At 40.1% G+C, this 21,554-nt stretch overlaps 1 protein-coding gene across 1 annotated transcript in view; it reads right to left on the reverse strand.

Annotated features, from left to right (window-relative positions):
* Positions 1-1,715: 1,715 nt before the first annotated feature.
* Positions 1,716-21,554, reverse strand: part of PDGFC (platelet derived growth factor C) — a 270,910-nt gene continuing 251,071 nt past the window's right edge. Inside the window, exons 4-6 of the mRNA XM_043513275.1 lie at positions 20,916-21,123; positions 4,829-5,046; positions 1,716-3,357 (exon numbers count right to left, since the gene is read on the reverse strand). Coding sequence (XP_043369210.1) covers positions 3,241-3,357; positions 4,829-5,046; positions 20,916-21,123 — 543 coding nt within the window. The 3' untranslated portion in view covers positions 1,716-3,240. The remainder of the gene's footprint in view (positions 3,358-4,828; positions 5,047-20,915; positions 21,124-21,554) is intronic.

A 21,554-nucleotide genomic window follows, 5' to 3' on the forward strand; every position in this document is an offset into this window, starting at 1 on the left:
CTGCTTTGTGTTGGAGTGTCCTGGTCTGTGGGAGCTTATTTCTGATGATGACCTTAAAGGTTTTGGGGAGGCATAGTTTCAAGGCCAGAAGAGGGCACTCAGGAAAGATTGTTCAGGATATTGAGTATGGGTTGTCATTTAATGATACCCTGTATGCATTCCAGTGGGGGGTGATAGATTACAACTAGGGATACAAAGGGTTTCTTCCCTCCCTCATATTGAACCATGTTCTGTTGAGGTATTTGGGTGGCAGGAGTCATGCAGACTCACTATATCTAACACCTACTGAGTCTTTGGTTGGGGTACCCTGAGGACTCTGAACAGTGATGGAGGACCATATCAAAGATAAGTTTTACACTTTGGCATTCAGCCACTAGTTGCTTAAAATCAACTTGTATTATAAATAAAGCTCATGTTTCTCTGTATCATATTTTTACTCACATCTAATTAAAGGCTGATGATTATTTCTACAATGGGTTTTCAGTTATGTCAATAGCTAATCTAAACTATGCCTCACAACCACCACATACACCAAGAATTTTTCTTCAGTGTTTATAGTTCTGAATACAAATATATTGAAAATAAGTGGAATAAATACAACTAATAGACAAGATGTATGTTATCAGCACATTGATATGTATAATCCCATACCCTAGTAACACTGAGATTGAGATCCAACCTAGGAGAATCTGACACTTTATCCTTAATATCTCATAGTAGTATGTTTTCCAAATTTGGCCTAGGTATAAGTCTGAAAAATTTCAGGTCACACGTGCTCAGTATAGACTGATTAGAGTATGGCAGCTAAATTTTCTGAATATTCAGTTTGCACTGAGCATGCTCCATTCCCTCACATATCTTTGAGTGTCAACTAGACTGCACATGCACAACCCCTGCGCCCCTGAGAGACCCAGCATGCACCATGTAGGGCTGCAGAGATGGAATAGGATTTCCATGCTCCTGGCTATTGAGCCCTAGCAGAGTGAGATCAGATGAGGAGCTGGGGGGATGGAAGATGGACTGGCTGGGCAAGGAGACAGACTCAGTGAGCTGGGGGTAGGGTAGAGGAAAAGGCTCAGAAGAGGGAGACAAGGACTGGAAGCCAAGGTAGGGGAAAAGAATGGGATGAGATAGCCAGGAGTGTGCAGACTTTTCCTGGAAAAGGGAGATGGGAGAGAGACTGGGACAATAAGCAGGGGGATGATTGCAGGGATAGACAGAACTGTGACAAGGTCAGGCTCAAGGGGACAGGGAAAGATCAGGTCAGGAGTCAAAGAGTTTGTGACCACTACAACCTGCTATCCCTCCAAACCTGGAATGGAACCTAAGATTCCTGAGTGTCATTATTCATATGCTGGTCCACACAGAGAATGGTAACCTATTACTGCATTTGGTGCCAGCGTTCAGTGGGGTGGATCTAAAGGTTCCAGCCCTGCTGATAAATCATGTGGTGTCAGTATCACGTTATATGATGGGATTTTTTTCAGGTTTTTTTTCCTTTTAACTCTGGGAAACTATACACAAAAATGTTAAAAGAACATTATTAAGTTTGCAAATTCAAGAACTCAAAAGCTAGGAAATGTGGATTTCTCTCTAGCAGTTACTGTATAGAAGTCTTGCATTTCTCTAATTGATTTTCATTCTGGCAAATACATTTCAGGTTTATTTTCATTTAATATATACCAGACACCCAATATATAACCACACAGATATTTTTTCTCCGAAAATTAGCTTTATGACTTTATTTGGTGCTTTGTTACAATCTGTAAATCCAATAGTCAAAATATAAACTAGGCATAATGTTAAAGCATTTTACAAGCAAAATACTTTACTCTTTTTTTTTCCAATTTGCATAGGATGGGATACGTGTATTGGTTAAAGGATATACTGTACATAAACAAAACCATAATTCATAAAACTGTTCTGAACAGAGTTAAAATCTTGGAAGTCAACTGCTTTTAAATGGACATAACCATAAATGAAAAACCATACACCTGGAGCAATAAATATGGCTGCCTTTCTATGAACACACTGTTTCATGAAGGCAACAAGCCATTGACCTTCTCTTCTCAAGATGTTGTAGACCTTTCTACTTCAAAGAAATTAAACAATAAAACAAGCCAGAATGGGTATATATATATTCCTGATTATTTTTTCCTATTTGACAAAAGGCCAGAATATAGAGGGATTTTGATAGCTATTTCTGAAATCATTTATAGTAACATCTGTTTTTCATATTTTCAGTACCATGGAGCCATCAAGCTTAGAGCTTCATCCACATTGATAATCTTTGCATTTGTCATTACTCTGTTTAAATGTGTAAACCCAGATTTGTTCCACTGTCTAGCACCAGACAATACAGAAATAGATGCTTTGCCATAGTAACCACATCTCTGTTCCTTCAACTGTATACCTCTGGCTTTAAAGTCTTACAAAACTAAAATATAGTTGATCTAGGTTGTAATAAAAAAGAATATTAAATACCTTTGGTAAAAATAGATATATTTAACAAGATTAGAAAAAGCAAATAGTTATATTGTCAAAAGGAGAGTATAAAAATGTACACGATAAAAAATACAAACAAATAAAAAGTCATAGGCCATAGTAATTAAAGTAAAGCCACTGTTCTTTTCAATGTTTGCCTCCTTAGCTCATGCTTATTGTCCAGTCAGCTTTTCTAAAAGGCAGGAGCTTTAATAGTGTGTGTGGAAAAATCCAGTCTTTCCTACTAGTATCAGACAAATTAAGTTTAATTCAGAACAAGACCATTTGTTTTAAAGCAAGTTTGTAAGACCTAGAACTATGATTTAGAGCATGTGGGAGTGGTTGAGTACAGAAAGACAGATTCCAGATGTCAATCACAGGCCAGGTGTACTGGAGCTGTAGAAGTAAGGTAGTCAGCAGAGTCAAGTCTTCGTGGTGTGAAATTTGCAATTTTTTACACTCAATTCTTAAATCCGTGTAATGTCAAGCCAACTGGAAATGACAATATATACTTTGAGTCATCCTCACTATGCCTTTCTCCCATCCTTTGACTGGGCCTCCAAGCAACAGAGCTTTTACACAACATATAATCCCAGTTTATTTTCTCCTCTCTTTAGAACTCACTGTAAATCCTGAAGATGGAAGATCCCCAAAGCAAACAACTGAGATTACGGAAGGAGATAATGCACAAGCCCCATAACAGAATCAGCCATTGATTGAATGTACTTTGAAAGAAAGAAGCACACTTAGCCACATTTATCCTTCAGTATTCCCTTTGCACACACAGGCACACTCCTCATGGTGTTCCAGGGGTACATCTGTCAATGATTTATGCAATCCCTTTACACCGCTCCTGGGCTTCAGCTGAAGAACCTGAAAGAGGACAATTGGAGCCAGGCTTTTAAGTAAATCATTAAACATCTTGTTCATGATCTACAGTACACTGGAAGTAGTAAACTGGAAGACAGGGAAACTACTAAAGGAAACTCAATCAACTTCACAAGTGAGCTTCTTCATTTATTCTGCTCATTAATATATATTACTGGGTTTTTTTTGGCTTTACCTCAAGCCTTCCACAAACTTGATTAAGACATTAAGATATGCTAGACAGACATTTATTTTGGTCAAAGCAAACTTTACTGCAGTGGGGTTTGGTGTTTTTTCTTCTTCTTTTTTGTTTGAAGGACTACTTATATAGTTGACTTAATAATTAAATATTATTAGATGGTACTGGTAAAATAATATTGACTTTAGCTATACATATTCAGGGATATGCAGTTTATAAAAAGGTTTTTCCACTCACAGCTATGGAACATTTTTATAGACAGTTAAAATATCTAATAGCTTTTTAAAATTATAAATTATTATAAGATGTATACAATATAGTTTAAAAGGTATACTGTTGTATATTTATATAATAGGCTAATTTATCTGCTCTTAGATGGTCCAGTGATATTTATGAACTTGCACATTATGTCAAGTGTTTTTTTCTCTAGAAAGCTATAATTTCTGTGATAACATGAGAACACAGATTATGTAACTAGTTGTAACCTGTAAATTAACTCAAGCCACTGTGTTACATATGCCCCTTCCTTTCCCTTTAGAAAATTACCACTAATCAAATCTGTTTCTTTACAATTGGATCATACCATTATGGCAATATATATAAAAACTAGTGAGTCACTGAATCCATATACTGAATCCATGCAAGTTTAGAATATAAATAGAGATATTAAACGGATATATTTAGGTCTACAATTAATTACAGACACTGGAGAAATCTTACATGACCTAGAGGTTGTTTATTGTCTTTTACATTCTAAAAAGTATGTTAGAGGATTTCTTCGGGCTTGGCATATTAACAACAAAACTGTAAAATGCTAACTTTCAAACTGGCCCAGTTGCTTGTGAAGCTGAGCATGAACAAACAGCAGTTTCAATTCACTTTTGTTTTGAAAAATAGAACATTTCATTTTGCCCAACTTAGATAAATTCTTCAAATGTAGAGCTCCTCAGTCTGCAAAAACTTCAGAGGTAAAAGCCCTTCTTGTGCACAAAAATAACCTCTATTCAAAAAATAACATTTGGAATAATTTACAACATAAATAGAACAGTTATATTTTCCACAGAGGTCCCCAAAAGAATGGAGTAAGAGAGCTCAGGCTCTGATTTTTTTTTAACTCTTAGTAAAAGAGAAAGCTTCCTCCAAATGTGTCACTGTACTGTGACATTAGTCTTATCCTATGAACTGCGTTCTGGTCAGCATTCACATTCCCATTAAAGATTGTTTCTTGAATGGATTTTCTCTGGTCTCAAAAATAAAAACACAAAATGAGGTACGTACCTCATGGTATTTTTTGGTGACTTTGGTTGGGACGCATTGGCACTCATTGCAAGTATGGTGACAGCAGGCACAGTTTCCACCGCAACGTTTAACCAATAGACATAGTGGCCAGAAGATGGTGTCAGTTCGCTTCAGCTCCTCCCTCAGTGACACTGAGAAGTTGCGAGGAGTACAGCTGTAGAGTCGCACCTCCTCCTTTAGAAGATTCAGATCCACCACTGAAGAGCAAACATATCTTTCTGTGACTCGTCTTTCAAATGCCATCAATAAACAAACACACTTGAATGCTCTTGTAGCTTCTCTAAGGAGTGCAAATCCAAGATCTCCAGAGCCACTGCAGACCAGATCCTTATTGGTATTTAAGTGTCTAAACTCCCATTGACTTCTGTGGGAGTTCATTTCAGTGGGAGTGAAATACTAAAGTACTTTAAGGCATCTGGGCCTGAGAGCTTTGCCATTGTGGAACTTACACAAAGTGCGCTTCAGCTCCTAGGCTGCAATAATGGCCTTAGTGTGGCCACATTCCCAGGATTCTCCCTCTCCTCAACACCAATGTAATTTCCCTGTCAAACTGCTGTACTGATACAGGATTTAGCCTGTAAATTAAACTGCAATACACTAAAGCTGTCTGTGGATTTTTATTATACTTCATTATTAATAAGGACTGGTAAAATCCACAGCAATTAAGGAATCTTGCAAACATCTTTTTTTTTTGAGTTTGTAAAACTTGTTCAAAGTGCGCAAAAGTTCTCTTCACTATATTTTCAATGCATGCTTTCAGCAAGGGAGATTCAATTGAAAGGAAAAACAAAACTTATTTTTCTAGCTAAAGCCTAATCATGGAACTTCTGGAAAGCTATGCTTACATCAGTGAATGTCCTATATACAGTGTGTGTATACATATATACACATATATACATATATATAAATATACATATATTTACTATACAAATATATACATAGATGGAGAGCAAGAAGGACTTATAAAATAAAAAAATATTTATCAGAAAAGTGTTAAGATTTTTCTTTTGCCCCTTCCTTGTCCCTTTTATAATCAGTCTGTCTGTGTCAACCTGTGTTGCTTTTCTCCATGCCATTTTCACCGTATTTATTTATTTATTCATTCTTGCTCCTCCCACTATCCGCCCTCTGTCACCAAAGTGGAACTCAGTAATATTCCTCCATTGAATCAAACTTTTAAATCTGTTACATTTGAGTAAGTTCAAAACTTGGTAAAACAAGTTAAGCCATCTCCACCACACATGAAACTTCACTATATCAGTTTCCTTATAGACAGGTTCCACTGTAGCATATGAAAGTTTTAGCATGTTGAGGGCTGAACAGCTTATGGAAAAACCAAAAATAGGGCAGTATACTTCTTGTTCCCCTAATTCTATGGACAAGAATTAATGGGCCTTGAAAAGGGAAAATGCCATTCTTTAAAAAACCTGGGGTTGGTTTTGTGGAACATTGAACACATTTTATTAGTGCAGGCTTTGATGAAAAGCACTGTAATTTGGCTTCTGGCAGAAAAGGAGGTTATAATGATCTGTGATATTTGGACTGATTCCTCCTCCCCAAGGAATAGATGCAATGTGTAATGGTATCGCCGATTTTTTTCACTGATGGGTTAGCAGCATTACATTTTCGTCTTTGTATACACCTCTGCCAGTGTGGCTATTGGAAATACTGAAATAAAAATCTCAGACGAACTAGCCCTGACATTTAAAAATAACCCTTTTCTAGAGGACCTATGATAGAAACCTGGGAGAAAAAAACAACCTCAAATCATCCGATTTATACCACAAATACATTCATATTAACATTTGGTAAAAACAAATCCTTTGTATACATTTCTAGTGGTTCAGGGAGGGAGAAAATAATCCTGGAACAGATTACTTCAGTTCCAGTTAAAAATGTAACTACTGAAAATGAAAAAAACAAAAGAAAGAATGTATGTATTATTAATCAATGGTTACCTGCTCCTTTTGTTAAATACTGATCGGCATGTATTCTTAATGGAAGATGGTCTCTAGTTTCAAATGGACTAAATATAATTTCCTCACCATTCTCCTCATGGCCATATCATGTTTTCTGGACACAGTCAGATAATTCACTATATGCCAAGGTGAGATGGCTTAACACTTTGTTTTTTCTTTTAAAGACGAACATGTGAAGAACATGTACTGCAGTGCAACTATAAACTGGTTAGGCCAATTGAGGGATAAACTGGCTACTAAACTAACTGATAACAATAGAAAAAAGAACACAGTGAGAACTGTTTGCCTTTCCCCCTGTGCATGAGGAAGTAATCCTTTGTCCACTTTAAAAGAGACATTTCAGTTCTAAGATGTCCTATTGGGAATTTTCTGTGTTCAAAACCACCATGTTAAATGTAAAATAAAGCTGCAATCATTACTACAATAGTGTCTACAATGGGCTAGCCACTACCCACACATGAAGAAAGACACAGATCCTGCCATAACAATCCTGCAATCTAAAGGTTAAAATACAGTTATGGGATTTTGTACTCATTGTGGCTAAGGTGAGAAGGCAAACAAATTACGTTTGCATTAGTTAATAATACAATAAAGTGTAATATTAATTGTTTGCCATGACATGGCAATACAGGTGCAGACAAATGGAGTATACTTGCCTCTTCTGGTCATCATCCTGGATGTGCCAAGCAGGACAAAGATATTTTTGTTTTTAACCTTGCTGCAAGCAGGGTTACTTTGATGACTTTCAGAACAAAGTAGGGTTTTTTTTATCACTAGTCTCTCATCCTAGAGCTGACACCAAAGAAATCAGTGCTGTCCCATAAAAATAATCACCAGGTAGGAAAATGTGTTTTTCCCTTGGCATGACTGTCACTGTCATAGAGGGATGGTTCTGACTAACAGTACCCCTAACTTTAGTGAGTGAGACCTAATCACTCAGCCAGAGAGGGAATAAAAAACAGGAAAAGAAAGGTTTAAAGAGGAAGGTGGGAAGGCTGGCACTGGATAACCTCTCCTCAGCAACAGCAACCCTTGTGTTGCTAAGGGAGGAATGCTTTATGCACTCAGTATTCAAATCCTGAAGGGGCCAATGTGCTTGGTGAAAGCATATGTATAGTATCACGTGGCCATTGAGCACAGCTTGTCCAAGGAGATCTATTCCCCTCCCCCACCCCAGGAAGTGGTTACTACTATAGTGGAATGGTCAGTTCAGGAGAGTAAAGGAAGCAATAAGGAATAGACTAGATGAATACTGGATCTTGAGTCTGGGTATCTGCTGCAGAATTGGGTGTCTGGTGGCTAATGCTGTAGGCAAACAAGTCATGGATGAAATCTGTATGTTGCCTGCAATCCATGAGAATTCCACTTGGAAGAGGGACCTCAAAGATGTTCCTATGAATAATGGATGGATCTGGGTTCTGTTGAGAGTAGTCAGCATAGATGTTCAGATGGTTCAGGATATAGAAGGTTTTCAGAAACACCAAGTGTTTTTCAGCATGGATTGCCTCTTGGTTCCTACCCTTGATGGTTTAAATAAGCCTTGAGAGTGATGATATATGACTTGATAAGGATGTGTTGCAGGCTGTGGCCTTCCCCAGTGGAAGGAGAACTAGTTAGCTCTCCCATAAATACAAGATACCGATGTTGAGCCTTTGCTCTAAATTTGATTACTTTCTCTAAAAAGACCTGAGAAAGCTGTAGTCCTCGTTCCTCCATAACAAATGTGATAAAGGGAATTTAGTAAAACATGACAGGGATGTAAGGGGTGGCCTGGTTCATTTTAGAAATAATTAAGTATAAAATTCCAAATGGAATCCCTGAAGTAAACCCCAGCATTGATCAACAGTGGGGATTTGCTGGCTTCTTTTAATAAGACAATCCAATGGTTCGGTTGCATGGGGAAGCTGATAATTTTTAAAATTCATGCCTGACCCCTTGCATGCCCAGTACAAAGCTCTTCCATTCAAATTGCCACCTGTGTCACAGAACAAAGACCATGATAATTGCCATGTTCAGAAATCAGGTGTCTGTGTGTGAATGCTCCAATGGAACACTGGATTAATTGGGGAAAGTAATTTCAGGAAACATCCAGAGCAGTCACCAAACTTCTATAGCTATTTCTGACTTTCAGCTTGATTATAAACAGTGTCAAATGTTCCCTGATCCTCTGAAGCATCTGAGCCACCTGAGGACAGACATCAGTATAGCAGATCAAAAAAGCCTTTCTTTCTCTGAAAGAATCTCAAGACTTGAGTCGGCTGTCCAGTTCTCCCTTGACAGCTATGTCTTTCCAATGCTGCCTTGTATGTCACTTATATGGATATTAGTATCATGTCAGGACATAGTCTTGTGGCTGCAATTCCACTCCAGAGCTTTTCAAAAATTCCTCATGTGTGCCCTGTCCACATACTGGAATCCAAAAAGATGTGTGTGTTGTGATAGATTGTTCAGTGAAGTATACTGAAGTCCTGCCTTTCCTTCTGTGTATTGGGCTGGGCACTTCATTCCATTACTATCAGGTTATGTTTGGCTACTAAGTGAACAATCTGATTTTCAAAAGTGCCGAGTGTGCAACAGCTCCCACTGAAGTGATTGATATGAAGCCAGCCTGCCTCCCAGAGTGGAGAAAAAAAATTCCTAGAGAAAACAGAGGAGGGAGCAGAGGAAGAGGAACCAGACTAGGAGAACTTTTTTGGAAGGGATACATGTGGTAGCAAAGAGGGGAATGGTTTTAGCCTTATTGGTCCAGGCAATAGTCCTGGGCTCAGAATCACTTTACATGTGGGGAGCTGAGCGCTGCACCTAAGCTGGGAATGGGGGCCTAAAGTGCAGGGAAAACTCCCAATCCTGCCAGCTGTTTTCTGCCGAGATTGAAGTGGTCTGCTGAAGTGGAGAGAAAGACAGACTGTAAATCACAGGCACATCAGACTTGTAATAAGGGCTGAAGGGCAGTGTTTGGACTTCCTGACACATTTCTTTGGCTTGCCTTTCTTCTCCACTCTGAAGATCTTCTAAAATGGAGACCTAAACCAGACACGTCACATGCTTCTCTTAGCAAGGCTGGAAGCAAGCCAGGTGGAAGGATGGGGGGATGCTACTGCAGGGAGTTCAAAAAGGATAGAGCTTGGCACAAAAAAATCTCATCCTCCTGCCTGACACCTCCTGCCTGAGCAACAGCAGAGTTACATGCCTATTTGCCTATGGCTGTTACTGACATGTCATGGGGCACGGGGAGTGGGGGTGGGGAGGGAGGGGAGTGGGGATTGTTCAAAATGGAAATTAAATGGATTATCACTTTAGAAACAATTCTGAGATGGGTTTAAACAGAGCCCTAGATCCAAACAGCCCAATTCTGGAAGGGTTCTGAACATGAACCTAGACTCAACATTTTCAATTCAGTATATTTTAGTGTGATTTATTGTAACAACAGAACTTCTGAGGTGTTGAAAAGCTTCATGTTCAGCTTCTCTTCTAACAAAGTACCCAAGGTGTACAGCTTTTATATCACATCATTCACCCTTGCCCTAGCTATCTTCTTATGTAATGCACTTGCATTAAAAGGTCTATGGCAAATTTGTCCAGTGCTTATGTAATCATTTCTTTGAACTGTGTGAATGAAGCTCTTATTTTTTCAAAGAGTACCTGTCTGTCCAAAATGTATTTTAACATACTGTGGGCACAAAACTAGATGACAGAATGTATATATTCCCTTAAAATGTTTACTTAACCATAATTTCCCAAGTGAACTAAGTTACAATACCTGTTATAATGTACTTGGCTTTCACTCATTTATCATGGTTGACGCAAAAGTTCTTTTTTAGCACTAGCTCAGAAAAAAACCAGTTTTTCCCCCCAAAACCAAGATATTACTGAGCAAAGAAAGAAAGAAAGAAAGAAAGAAAGTGATGCAGGTTGGTCTAAAATAAAATTGTATTTCAAAATAATGTATCTTCATTAGTTTATATAATTTAAATATACTAAGTTCACATCAATCTGAAATTAATTGCTTTTTATAATTGAGGCTATAACTTTCTAACTAATCTCCAGAGATGTGTACTAAAAATAATCCCTCTTTCCCAAAGCATGTACCAGCTAGATCCTGGTCTAAATAAAGCCAGGGGGGTAGACTGTCTCCTGCAGGTGGAGGTTGGTATGTGTGTATATGTGCATCAGGGAATTGGTTATGGCTCCTAAGCTCCACATCACCTAGAGATGCTCTCAGTGGCATAGGAGATTTAACAGCTCCTACAACAATAAAGGATTGGCATAACACACCTGCCCCCGGCTCTTCTTGTCCTTTGCCAGGAGTGCAAGGAGCACAGAGGCACATGGTCTCAGTACAGATATATGAACAGGAGGTTCCCACACACCAGGGGAATTATCTGCTTAACATAAGAACATAAGAATGGCCATACTGGGTCAGACCAAAGGTCCATCCAGCCCAGTATCCTGTCTACCAACAATGGCCAATGCCCCAGAGGGAGTGAACTTAACAGGTAATGATCAAGGGATCTCTCTCCTGCCATCCATCTCCATCCTCTGACAAACAGAGGCTAGGGGCACCATTCCTTACCCATCCTGGCTAATAGCCATTAATGGACTTAACCTCCATGAATTTATCCATTTCTCTTTTAAACCCTGTTATAGTCCTAGCCTTCACAACCTCCTCAGGCATGGAGTTCCACAGGTTGACTGTGCACTGAGTGAAGAAGAACTTCCTTTTATTTGTTTTAAACCTGCTACCCATTAATTTCATTTGGTGGCCCCTAATTCTTATATTATGGGAACAAGTAAATAACTTTTCCTTATTCACTTTCTCCACACCACTCATGATTTTATATACCACTATCATATCCTCCCTCCCCCATCTCCTCTTTTCCAAGCTGAAAAGTCCTAGCCTCTTTAATCTCTCCTCAGATGGGACCCGTTCCAAACCCCTAATCATTTTAGTTGCCCTTTTCTAATGCCAGTATATCTTTTTTGAGATGAGGGGACCACATCTGTATGCAGTATTCAAGATGTGGGTGTACCATGGATTTATATAAGGACAATAAGATATTCTCCATCTTATTCTCTATCCTTTTTTAATGATTCCTAACATCCCGTTTGCTTTTTTGACTGCTGCTGCACACTGCGTGGACGTCTTCAGAGAACTATCCACGATGACTCCAAGATCTTTCTCCTGATTAGTTGTAGCTAAATTAGCCCGCATCATATTGTATGTATAGTTGAGGTTATTTTTTCCAATGTGCATTACTTTACATTTATCCACATTAAATTTCATTTGCCATTTTGTTGCCCAATCACTTAGTTTTGCGAGATTTTTTGAAGTTCTTCACAGTCTGCTTTGGTCTTAACTATCTTGAGCAGTTTAGTATCGTCTGCAAACCTTGCCACCTCACTGTTTACCACTTTCTCCAGATCATTTATGAATAAGTTGAATAGGATTGGTCTTAGGACTGACCCTTGGGAAACACCACTAGTTACTCCTTTCCATTCTGAAAATTTACCATTTATTCCTACCCTTTGTTCCCTGTCTTTTAACCATTTCTCAATCCATGAAAGAATCTTCCCTCTTATCCCATGACAACTTAATTTACGTAAGAGCCTTTGGTGAGGGACCTTGTCAAAGGCTTTCTGGAAATCTAAGTACACTATATCCCCTGGATCCCTCTTGTCCACATATTTGTTGACTCCCCTCAAAGAACTCTAGTAAAACATGATCTCCCTTTACAGAAACCATGTTGACTTTTGTGCAACAATTTATGTTCTTCTATGTGTCTGACAATTTTATTTTTTACTATTGTTTCAACTAATTTGCCCGGTTAATGTCAATTAGACTTACCAGTCTGTAATTGCTAGGATCACTTATAGAACCCTTCTTAAATATTGGTGGTACATTAGCTATCTTCCAGTCATTGGGTACAGTAGCTGATTTAAAGGACAGGTTACAAACCATAGTTAATAGTTCCGCAATTTCACATTTGAGTTCTTTCAGAACTCTTGGGTGAATGCCATCTGGTCCCGGTGACTTGTTACTGTGAAGTTTCTCAATTAATTCCAAAACCTCCTCTAGTGATACTTCAATCTGTGACAATTCCTCAGATCTGTCACCTACAAAAGACGACTCAGGTTTGGGAATCTCCCTAACATCCTCAGCCGTGAAGACTGAAGCAAAGAATTAATTTAGTTTCTCTGCGATGACTTTATCATCTTTAAGTGCTCCTTTTGTATCTCAAACGTCCAGGGGCCCCACTGGTTGTTTAGCAGGCTTCCTGCTTCTGATGTACTTAAAATCATTTTGTTATTACCTTTTGAGTTTTTGGCTAGCTGTTCTTCAAACTCCTTTTTGGTTTTTCTTATTACATTTTTACATTTAATTTGGCAGTGTTTATGCTCCTTTCTATTTACCTCACTAGGATTTGATTTCCACTTTTTAAAAGATGCCTTTTTATCTCTCACTGCTTCTTTTACATGGTTGTTAAGCCGCAGTGGCTCTTTTTTAGTTCTTTTACTGGGGTTTTTTAATTTAGGGTATACATTTAAGTTGAGCCTCTATTCTGGCGTCTTTGAAAAGTGTCCACACAGCTTGCAGGGATTTCACTCTAGTCACTGTATCTTTTAATTTCTGTTTAACTAACCTCCTCATTTTGCATAGTTCCCCTTTCTGAAATTAAATACCAAAGTGTTGGCCTGTTGAGGTGTTCTTCCACCACAGGAATGTTAAATGTTATTATATTATGGTCACTATTTCGAAGTGTTCCTGTTATAGTTACCTCTTGGACCAGATCCTGTGCTCCACTCAGGACTAGATTGAGAATTGCCTCTCCCCTTGTGGGTTCCTGTACCAGCTGCTCCAAAAAGCAGTCATTTAAAGTATTGAGAAATTTTGTCTCTGCATTTCATCTTGAGGTGACATGTACCCAGTCAATATGGGGATAACTGAAATCCGCACTGGGTTTTTTATTTTGATAGCCTCTCTAATCTCCCTTAGCATTTCATCATCACTATCACTGTCCTGGTCAGGTGGTCGATAATAGACCCCACTGTTATATTCTTATTAGAGCATGGAATTACTATCCATAGAGAGTCTATGGAAAATGTGGATTCATTTCAGATTTTTATTTCATTTGATTCTACATTTTCTTTCACATATAGTGCCACTCCCCCGCCCTCCCGCATGACCTGTTCTGTCCTTCCAATATATTTTGTACCCTGGAATGATTGTGTCCCATTGATTGTCCTCACTCCACCAGGTTTCTGTGATGCCTATTATATCAATATCCTCCTTTAACATGAGGCACTCTAGTTAACCCATCTTATTATTTAGACTTCTAGCATTTGCGTACAAGCACTTTAAAAACTTGTCACTGCTTATTTGTCTGCCCTTTTCTGATCATCATTTTCTTTATAAGAATGTTTCTCATCTGATCTGGCCCATACTTTATCCCCTTCCATCCTCTCCTGACTAAAACCTAGAGAATCTCTATCAATAGACTCTCCTCTAACAGAAGTCTCTGTCCAATCCACGTGCGCCTCTGCAGCAATCGGCTTTGCCCCATCTCTTACTTTAAAAATTGCTCTGCAACCTTTTTAATGCTAAGTGCCAACAATCTGGATCCATTTTGGTTTAGGTGGAGCCCATCCTTCTTGTATAGGCTCCCCCTATCCCAAAATTTTCCCCAGTTCCTAATAAATCTAAACCTCTCCTCTCTACACCGTCATCTCATCCACTCATTGAGACTCTGAAGCTCTGCCTGCCTACCTCGCCCTGCGCGTGGAACTGGAAGCATTTCTGAGAATGCCACCATAGAAGTCCTGGATTTCAGTCTCTTTCCTAGCAGCCTAAATTTGGCCCCCAGGACATCTCTCCTACCCTTCCCTGTGCCATTGGTACCTACATGTACCACAACCACCGACTCCTCCCCAGCACTAAACGTAAGTCTATCTAGATGCCTTGAGAGATCTGCAACCTTCGCACCAGGCAGGCAAGTCAACATACAGTTCTCCTGGTCATCACAAACCCAGCTATCTATGTTTCTAATGATCAAATCTCCCATTATTAACACCTGCCTTTTCCTAATGGCTGGAGTAACCTCAGTGTGAGAGGATACCCCAACATCATCTGGAAGGAGGGTCCCAACTATGGGAAGGTTTCCCTCTGTTCCCATTGAGTGCTCTCCTTCTCTGGGCCTTTCATCCTCCTTAACAGTGCAGGGGCTGTCTGACCGGAGGTGGGACAAATCTACAATGTCCCGGAAAGCCTCATGAACATACCTCTCTGCTTCCCTTAGCTCCTCCAGTTCTGCCACCCTGGCCTCCAAAGCCCGTACATGGTCTCTGAGGGTCAGGAGCTCCTTGCACTGAATGCACATATATGCCATTCACCCACAGGGCATGTAATCATACATGCTACACTGAGTGCAATTAAGAGGATAGCCCCGACTCTGCTGTTGGGCTTCTGCCTGCATTTCTCCTACAGCTACCTAGGTTAATGTTTGTTTAAATCAAGAAATTTTGATTATAGTTTAGTTTAAAGGTTTTAAAGAAGGCCAAGTGTACCTTCTTTTTGTACCATTCATGTAGCATAAAAGAGCTGTAATTAGGCTGCAGAATGTAGCCCAAAGATTATTCACTGATTTTTGTGGGAGTAAGGCTGGACTACTTTTTTTCACTGCAATGCACTTTTTACTTTTTACTATGTATAATATTCCAAAGGAACTTAGTTTTTATATATGAAAATACTTTGGAATACAGAATCAAATTTTGCTTTTATCTACATGGAATAACTCCTTTGACCTAACAGAGGTATTCCAGATTTACACGGATATAATTGAGATCATAGTTTGGTCCTAAATTCTGGACATAAATCTGGCCTTAAATTAAAATGAATAAAACAAAAAGAAAAATGGCCTAATTATAGAATTTGAAGGGTACAATGTAGTTTTAATTAACTGATAAACATTTTAGGCCAGATAATTTTCTATAATACTTCTTAAAATAGATTTTAATGCAGTAGCGAGCATGTTATTAAAAACAACAACAATAAAAATAAAAACAAGCAAAAAGTTCACATTCTCTAACTATTCAAAGCAGCTAACAGTTAATACTGTGTCATCTTAATGGGACACATTTTCTGCCCCAGGCTATAACATTACACACTCAGTAATGCAGTCTGAGGGTGGTCCTTTTAAGATGAATGTGGCAATACTCTGATATGTTTATTCAAAGGAAAATCTATTTCATTGTCTAGTTAGAAGTCTTTAAAAGACTTACTCTGATAGTTTCTTGGGAAGATCACTGTCTTGTATGTAGAGAGTTGCTTTTGTCTATATAGATGTTATCCAACACCTGCAATTTTGTTTGTGTAAGGTTCCAGAAATATACATTGCTTTTCTCTCACTTATTATATACTTAAAATGGTAATGCAGTTAACAAATGGTGAAATTCTTTAATTAGGAAAGTGCTAAACGAATATTTGAAAGATGTGCTTCATAGCTGAAAGCTTTTAAAGACAAACTGCCTCCTGTCCAAGTCTTGATTTACCTATGTATAGCTGTAGCAAAAAAGCATGGCTAGAAGGGTAGATTTTTAGCTCTGATCCAGGGATCAGCTGTCAAAAAACTAATCTGAGTTATGAAAAGGATTCACCTTCTCTCCTTCCTTGCTGACTGAATGATAATCTACTTTACATTTGCCAACATAGGCACTGCTCACCGACATTTCATTTACACTTAAATATCTTCATTTTCATGCTATGTGACAGAGAGGGAAGAGAGTGTTGTCTGCATGCTGTTCATCAACATGGAATCCATAAATATGAAATAGTAGTAGTATCTGCAGGATATTTGGTGGAAAATGCACAAATTTCCAATGTAAGCAGAAGAATATGTCTTTCCTTGATTTACTCTTTGTAAGGTAAAATCCTTAATACAGGGTATATACTTTACACCTTCAATTAAGCAATTGCTTACCTCACCTAGGCCTGATCTACACTACAGGGTTAGGTCAAATTTAGCCATGTTAGGTCAATTTAAAAATTACTGCATCCACACGACCAACCCCATTCCGTCGACTTAAAGGGCTCTTAAAATCGACTTCTGTACTCCTCCCTGATGAGGGGAGTAGTGCTAAAATTGACCTTGCTGGGTCAAATTTGGGGTAGTGCAGACGCAAATCTATGGTATTGGCCTCCAGGAGTTATCTCAGAGTGCTCCATTGTGACTGCTCTGGACAGCACTTTGAACTCTGATACATTAGCCAGATACATAGGAAAAGCCCCGGGGAACTTTTAAATTTCATTTCCTGTTTGGTGGCATGGCGAACTCAGCAGTACTCAGCAGCACAGGTGACCATACAGTCCCCCCAGAATTGTAGCGTGTAGAATGTTTCTACGCTCCCCCTATAATCTCTGTCCCTGAGGTTATTGCAGATTAGAAGGCAAAAAAAAAAAGCACTCGCGATGACATGTTTTCTGAGCTCATGCAGTCCTCCTGCACTGATAGGGCACAGCTTAATGCATGGAGGCATTCAGTGGCAGAGGCCAGGAAAGAATTAAGTGAGTGTGAAGAGCAGAGGCAGGGCGCGATGCTGAGGCTAATCGGGGAGCAAACAGACATGATGAAGCATCTGCTGGGGGAGCAAATGGACATGATGAAGCATCTGTTGGAGCTGCAGGGAAGCCAACGAGAGCACAGACCCCCACTGCATCCACTCTATAACCACCTATCCTCCTCCACATGTTCCCATAGCCTCCTCACCCAGACGCCCAAGAACGCGGGGTGGGGGAGGCGGGGAGGAGGCTCCGGGCACCCAGCCACTGCACTCCAGAGGATGGCCCAAACAACAAAAGGCTGTCATTCAAACAGTTTGATTTTTATTGTGGCTACAATAAGCAATGTGGTCTTGTCCTTCCCTCCTCTCCCACCCCACCCAGGCTACTTTGTCTGTTATCTCTTTTTTTTTAAATTAATAAAGAAAGAATGCATGGTTTCAAAACAATAGTTACTTTATTTCGAAGGGGGGAGGGTGGTTGGATTACAGGAATTAAATTAACAAAGGGGGGGTTTGCATCAAGGAGAAACACACACAACTGTCACACCGAAGCGTGGCCAGTCAAGAAACTGGTTTTTAAAGCCTCTCTGATATGCAGTGCACCTTCCTGTGCTCTTCTAATTGCCCTGGTGTCTGGCTGCTCAAAATTGAATGCCAAGCGATTTGCCTCAACCTCCCACTCCGCCATAAACATCTCCCCCTTACTCTCACAGATATTATGGAGCACACAGCAAGCAGCAATAACAATGGGAATGTTGGTTGCACTGAGGTCTGACCGAGTCAGCAAACAGCACCAGCGAGCTGTTAAATATCCAAAGGCACATTCTACCACCATTCTGCACTTGCTCAGCCTATAGTTGAACTGCTCCTTACTACAGTCCAGGCTTCATGAGCCATGGGAGCAAGGGATAGGCTGGAGTAGGTGTGACTGTGTGGTGCTGCCGGCTGGGAGAGCAGCCTGAGGCAGAAGCTTCCAGCTCGCATGATATCCAGGCAGGACTGAATCTCCATGAGACGAAACTTAAAGAAGAGAATGACCTGGAGTCTCTGGCTCCCATTTGGTGCTCTAAGAGGAGGATAGCCATGTCTGTCCAAGCACCCCTGATCGACCTCACCGAGGTCTGCCAGGAGAACCCAGGAGACTTACGACGGCTATCAGTCCTACTGCACCATCTGCCACGAAGGCAAGGAGCTGCTGCTGTGTAGCAATGCAGTACCGCATCTGCCAGCAGCACCCAGGAGACATACGGTGATGGTGAGTTGAGTGGGCTCCATGCTTGCTGTGGTATGGCGTCTGCATGGGTAACCCAGGAAAAAAGGCTCGAAACAATTGTCTGCTGTTGCTTTCATGGAGGGAGGGAGGGAAGGAGGGAGGTGGGCCTGACGACATGTACCCAAAACCACCAGCGACAATGTTTTTGCCCCATCAGGCATTGGGAGCTTAACCCAGAATTCCAATGGGCACGGAGACACAGTGCACTGCTCTGTAAGTCAATGCTAGCCACGGTAGTGAGGACACACTCCGCCGACTTAATGCACTTAGTGTGGACATATGCAATTGACAGTATAAAATCGGTTTCTAAAAATCGACTTCTATAAAATCGACCTAATTTCGTAGTGTAGACATACCTCAAGTGGTGGACAGGAACACCACTGTTTCATGGAATAGTGTGGAAGAGGGCATTGACACAACTTGCTCTGAGGCCATAAAGATGGCTACATTCACATTCTGAGACAGCACTACAGCACCTGAAAGGAAGGTCAGGGATGGGCTGCACATCGGAAAGGTACAATTCCTTCCTGAATACCCCAATGCACAGTTTGTGAGCACTACACCATACTGTAGGTGGTAAAGAATATTGACCAATTTGTGCTTGGCCTTTGTGTGCTGGATGCTGAGAGATTGTCCTTTTTTTGCACACAACAGACAATCAGAATCCTTGCATTTGGAGGCAATGAGAAGTCAGGTGCCCACAGTACCCGTCAGTAGAACATGCCAGATGCAACTTTTCATCCCACTTTGGTCTCTCTTCTGTGTATACAATCTATTGCCTCTATAGATTAGATCAATAGATTAGAGAGATACAGCAAACATCCATTATTGTTACTGAAAGGCTACTGGGATTCTTTACACCTGGTCACATCATTGTTTTCCTGAGAGTAAATTTCCTAAGGTGCTGTACTCATTTTATTTTAATGGGAACATTCTCATCTTCACTTGGAACTCTCATCCCCTGCCTATGCCTCTTCTCAGTTAGCCTGGCAGCTTAACTACATCCAGAGAAACCCCTTTCTGGTGTTATGGCCCTTTTTGTTCCCCGTTGCTGTAATCTTTTTGGTAAGAAAAAATATATGTCATGATGTAAAAGAGTTAATGGCTGATCAGATGGGGGACAGGGAAGACATTCTGCAACCATGATCAAACTCATCAGTCCACAAGCTGGTTGGTAAAAGGGAGGAGTACAGGACCCAGGGCTGTATTAGGTAAGAAACTCCATCAAAGTCCATCTATTGCTCTGAAGAAGGGGGACTTCATTTCGAGTTCTATATTTTGGAAATTTCAATATAATATTATTATTTTAAATAGGACCTGGAGTGGCTATTCTCTCCCAGGGATGAGCCTGGTGCAAATGCCTCTAAATTCCCTGTGCTATGAATAGGACCCTACCAAATTCAAGGTCCATTTTGATCAATTTCACAGTCATAGAATTTTAAAGATCATACATTTCATGATTTCAGATATTTAAATCTGAAATTTCATGGTGTTGTAATTGTAGGGGTCCTGACCCAAAAAGGAGTTGTGGTGGGGGAGGGCGCAATGTTATTGTATGGGGGTTGGGGTACTGCTACTCTTAGTTCTGCACTGCTTCTGGTGGTGGCGCTGCCTTCAAAGCTGGGCCCTCAGTCAGCAGCCACCATTCTCTGGCTGCCCAGCTCTGAAGACAGCAGTGCAGAAGTAAGGGTGGCATGGTATGGTATTGCCAGCCTTACTTCTGCGCAGCTGTTGGTGGAGCGCTGCCTTCAGAGCTGGGCGCCCAGTCAACAGCCAGCACCGTCCAGCTGCCCAACTCTGAAGGTAGCTCAGAAGTAAGGGTGGCAATACCATGATCCCCCTAAAATAACCTTGCAACCTCCTCTACCCCCTCTTTTGGGTCAGGACCCCAGTCTGAGAATCACTTGTTCCCCCATGAAATATGTATAGTACAAAAGACCAGATTTCAAGGTCCATGATGTGTTTGTCCTGGCTGTGAATTTGGTAGGGCTCTAGAATTGAAACATGGAGAGATGCTCTGGCATTTGCTGCTTCAAAACCTATCTCATTATTTCATTTTGCTAAATTTCTCCATATTTTTGTGGAGACCTTTTTAGTCATTGCCCTCTGTCCAAGTCATAAAAATGTGAGAGTATCTATACTCCGCAAAGACTATAGAAAGTTAAAAGCTGTAAGACAGGGTGAAGAATGCGTAAAATGACTGTTCCTTTGCCAAGATAAACATCTCTGCAGAGCCATAAATTACAGAAGTGGGGGTTACCTCTTGATTTTCTCCCACGAATATATGCCTTTCCAAGGATTTGCCATGATGGTCTGTACAGATCTTCCAAATCCAGTTGCCACCTATCTGGTTCGAGATACCGGATAAGTTCTTCTACAGTACTAAATCCAGCAACAGCATTGTTTAGTAAATCTAATGGTAAAGCTGATGGGGGTAACATGGATGGGCTGGCAGCTTCTGTATGGTGCTGCAATAAAACAAAGAACAGTATCAGTTAGATATGTAATGTAATTGCTTAGGTCAAACATTGTACTTTATAAAGCTGGATAAACTTGGCAGTGGAGATTATAAAAGTAACTAGCTGTTTAACCAAATTACTGACTAAGACTAATGATAATCCAAGGAGCACCTAAACATTCCTCCCATTTTTAAAGTGCTAATTTGACTACACATTTTTTTCTTCTTACTTTCTTGTTTTTTAGGAATGACATGCTACTATACTTCTTTTCTGGAGAAGTTCATTAAATGATGGATGATATGTCAGAAATAATTAGAACAAATGGTGCGCTAACCCTTTGATGGAAAAATATAGCTCCATTACAAGCAATTACTCCCTCCTGAAATCTTAGGAAACTCACATTTCTCATGCTGCTTTTAGCACAAGGATTAACTGGCCTT

Source organism: Dermochelys coriacea, chromosome 4, assembly GCF_009764565.3.
Source record: "Dermochelys coriacea isolate rDerCor1 chromosome 4, rDerCor1.pri.v4, whole genome shotgun sequence".
Taxonomy (NCBI): Eukaryota; Metazoa; Chordata; order Testudines; family Dermochelyidae; genus Dermochelys; species Dermochelys coriacea.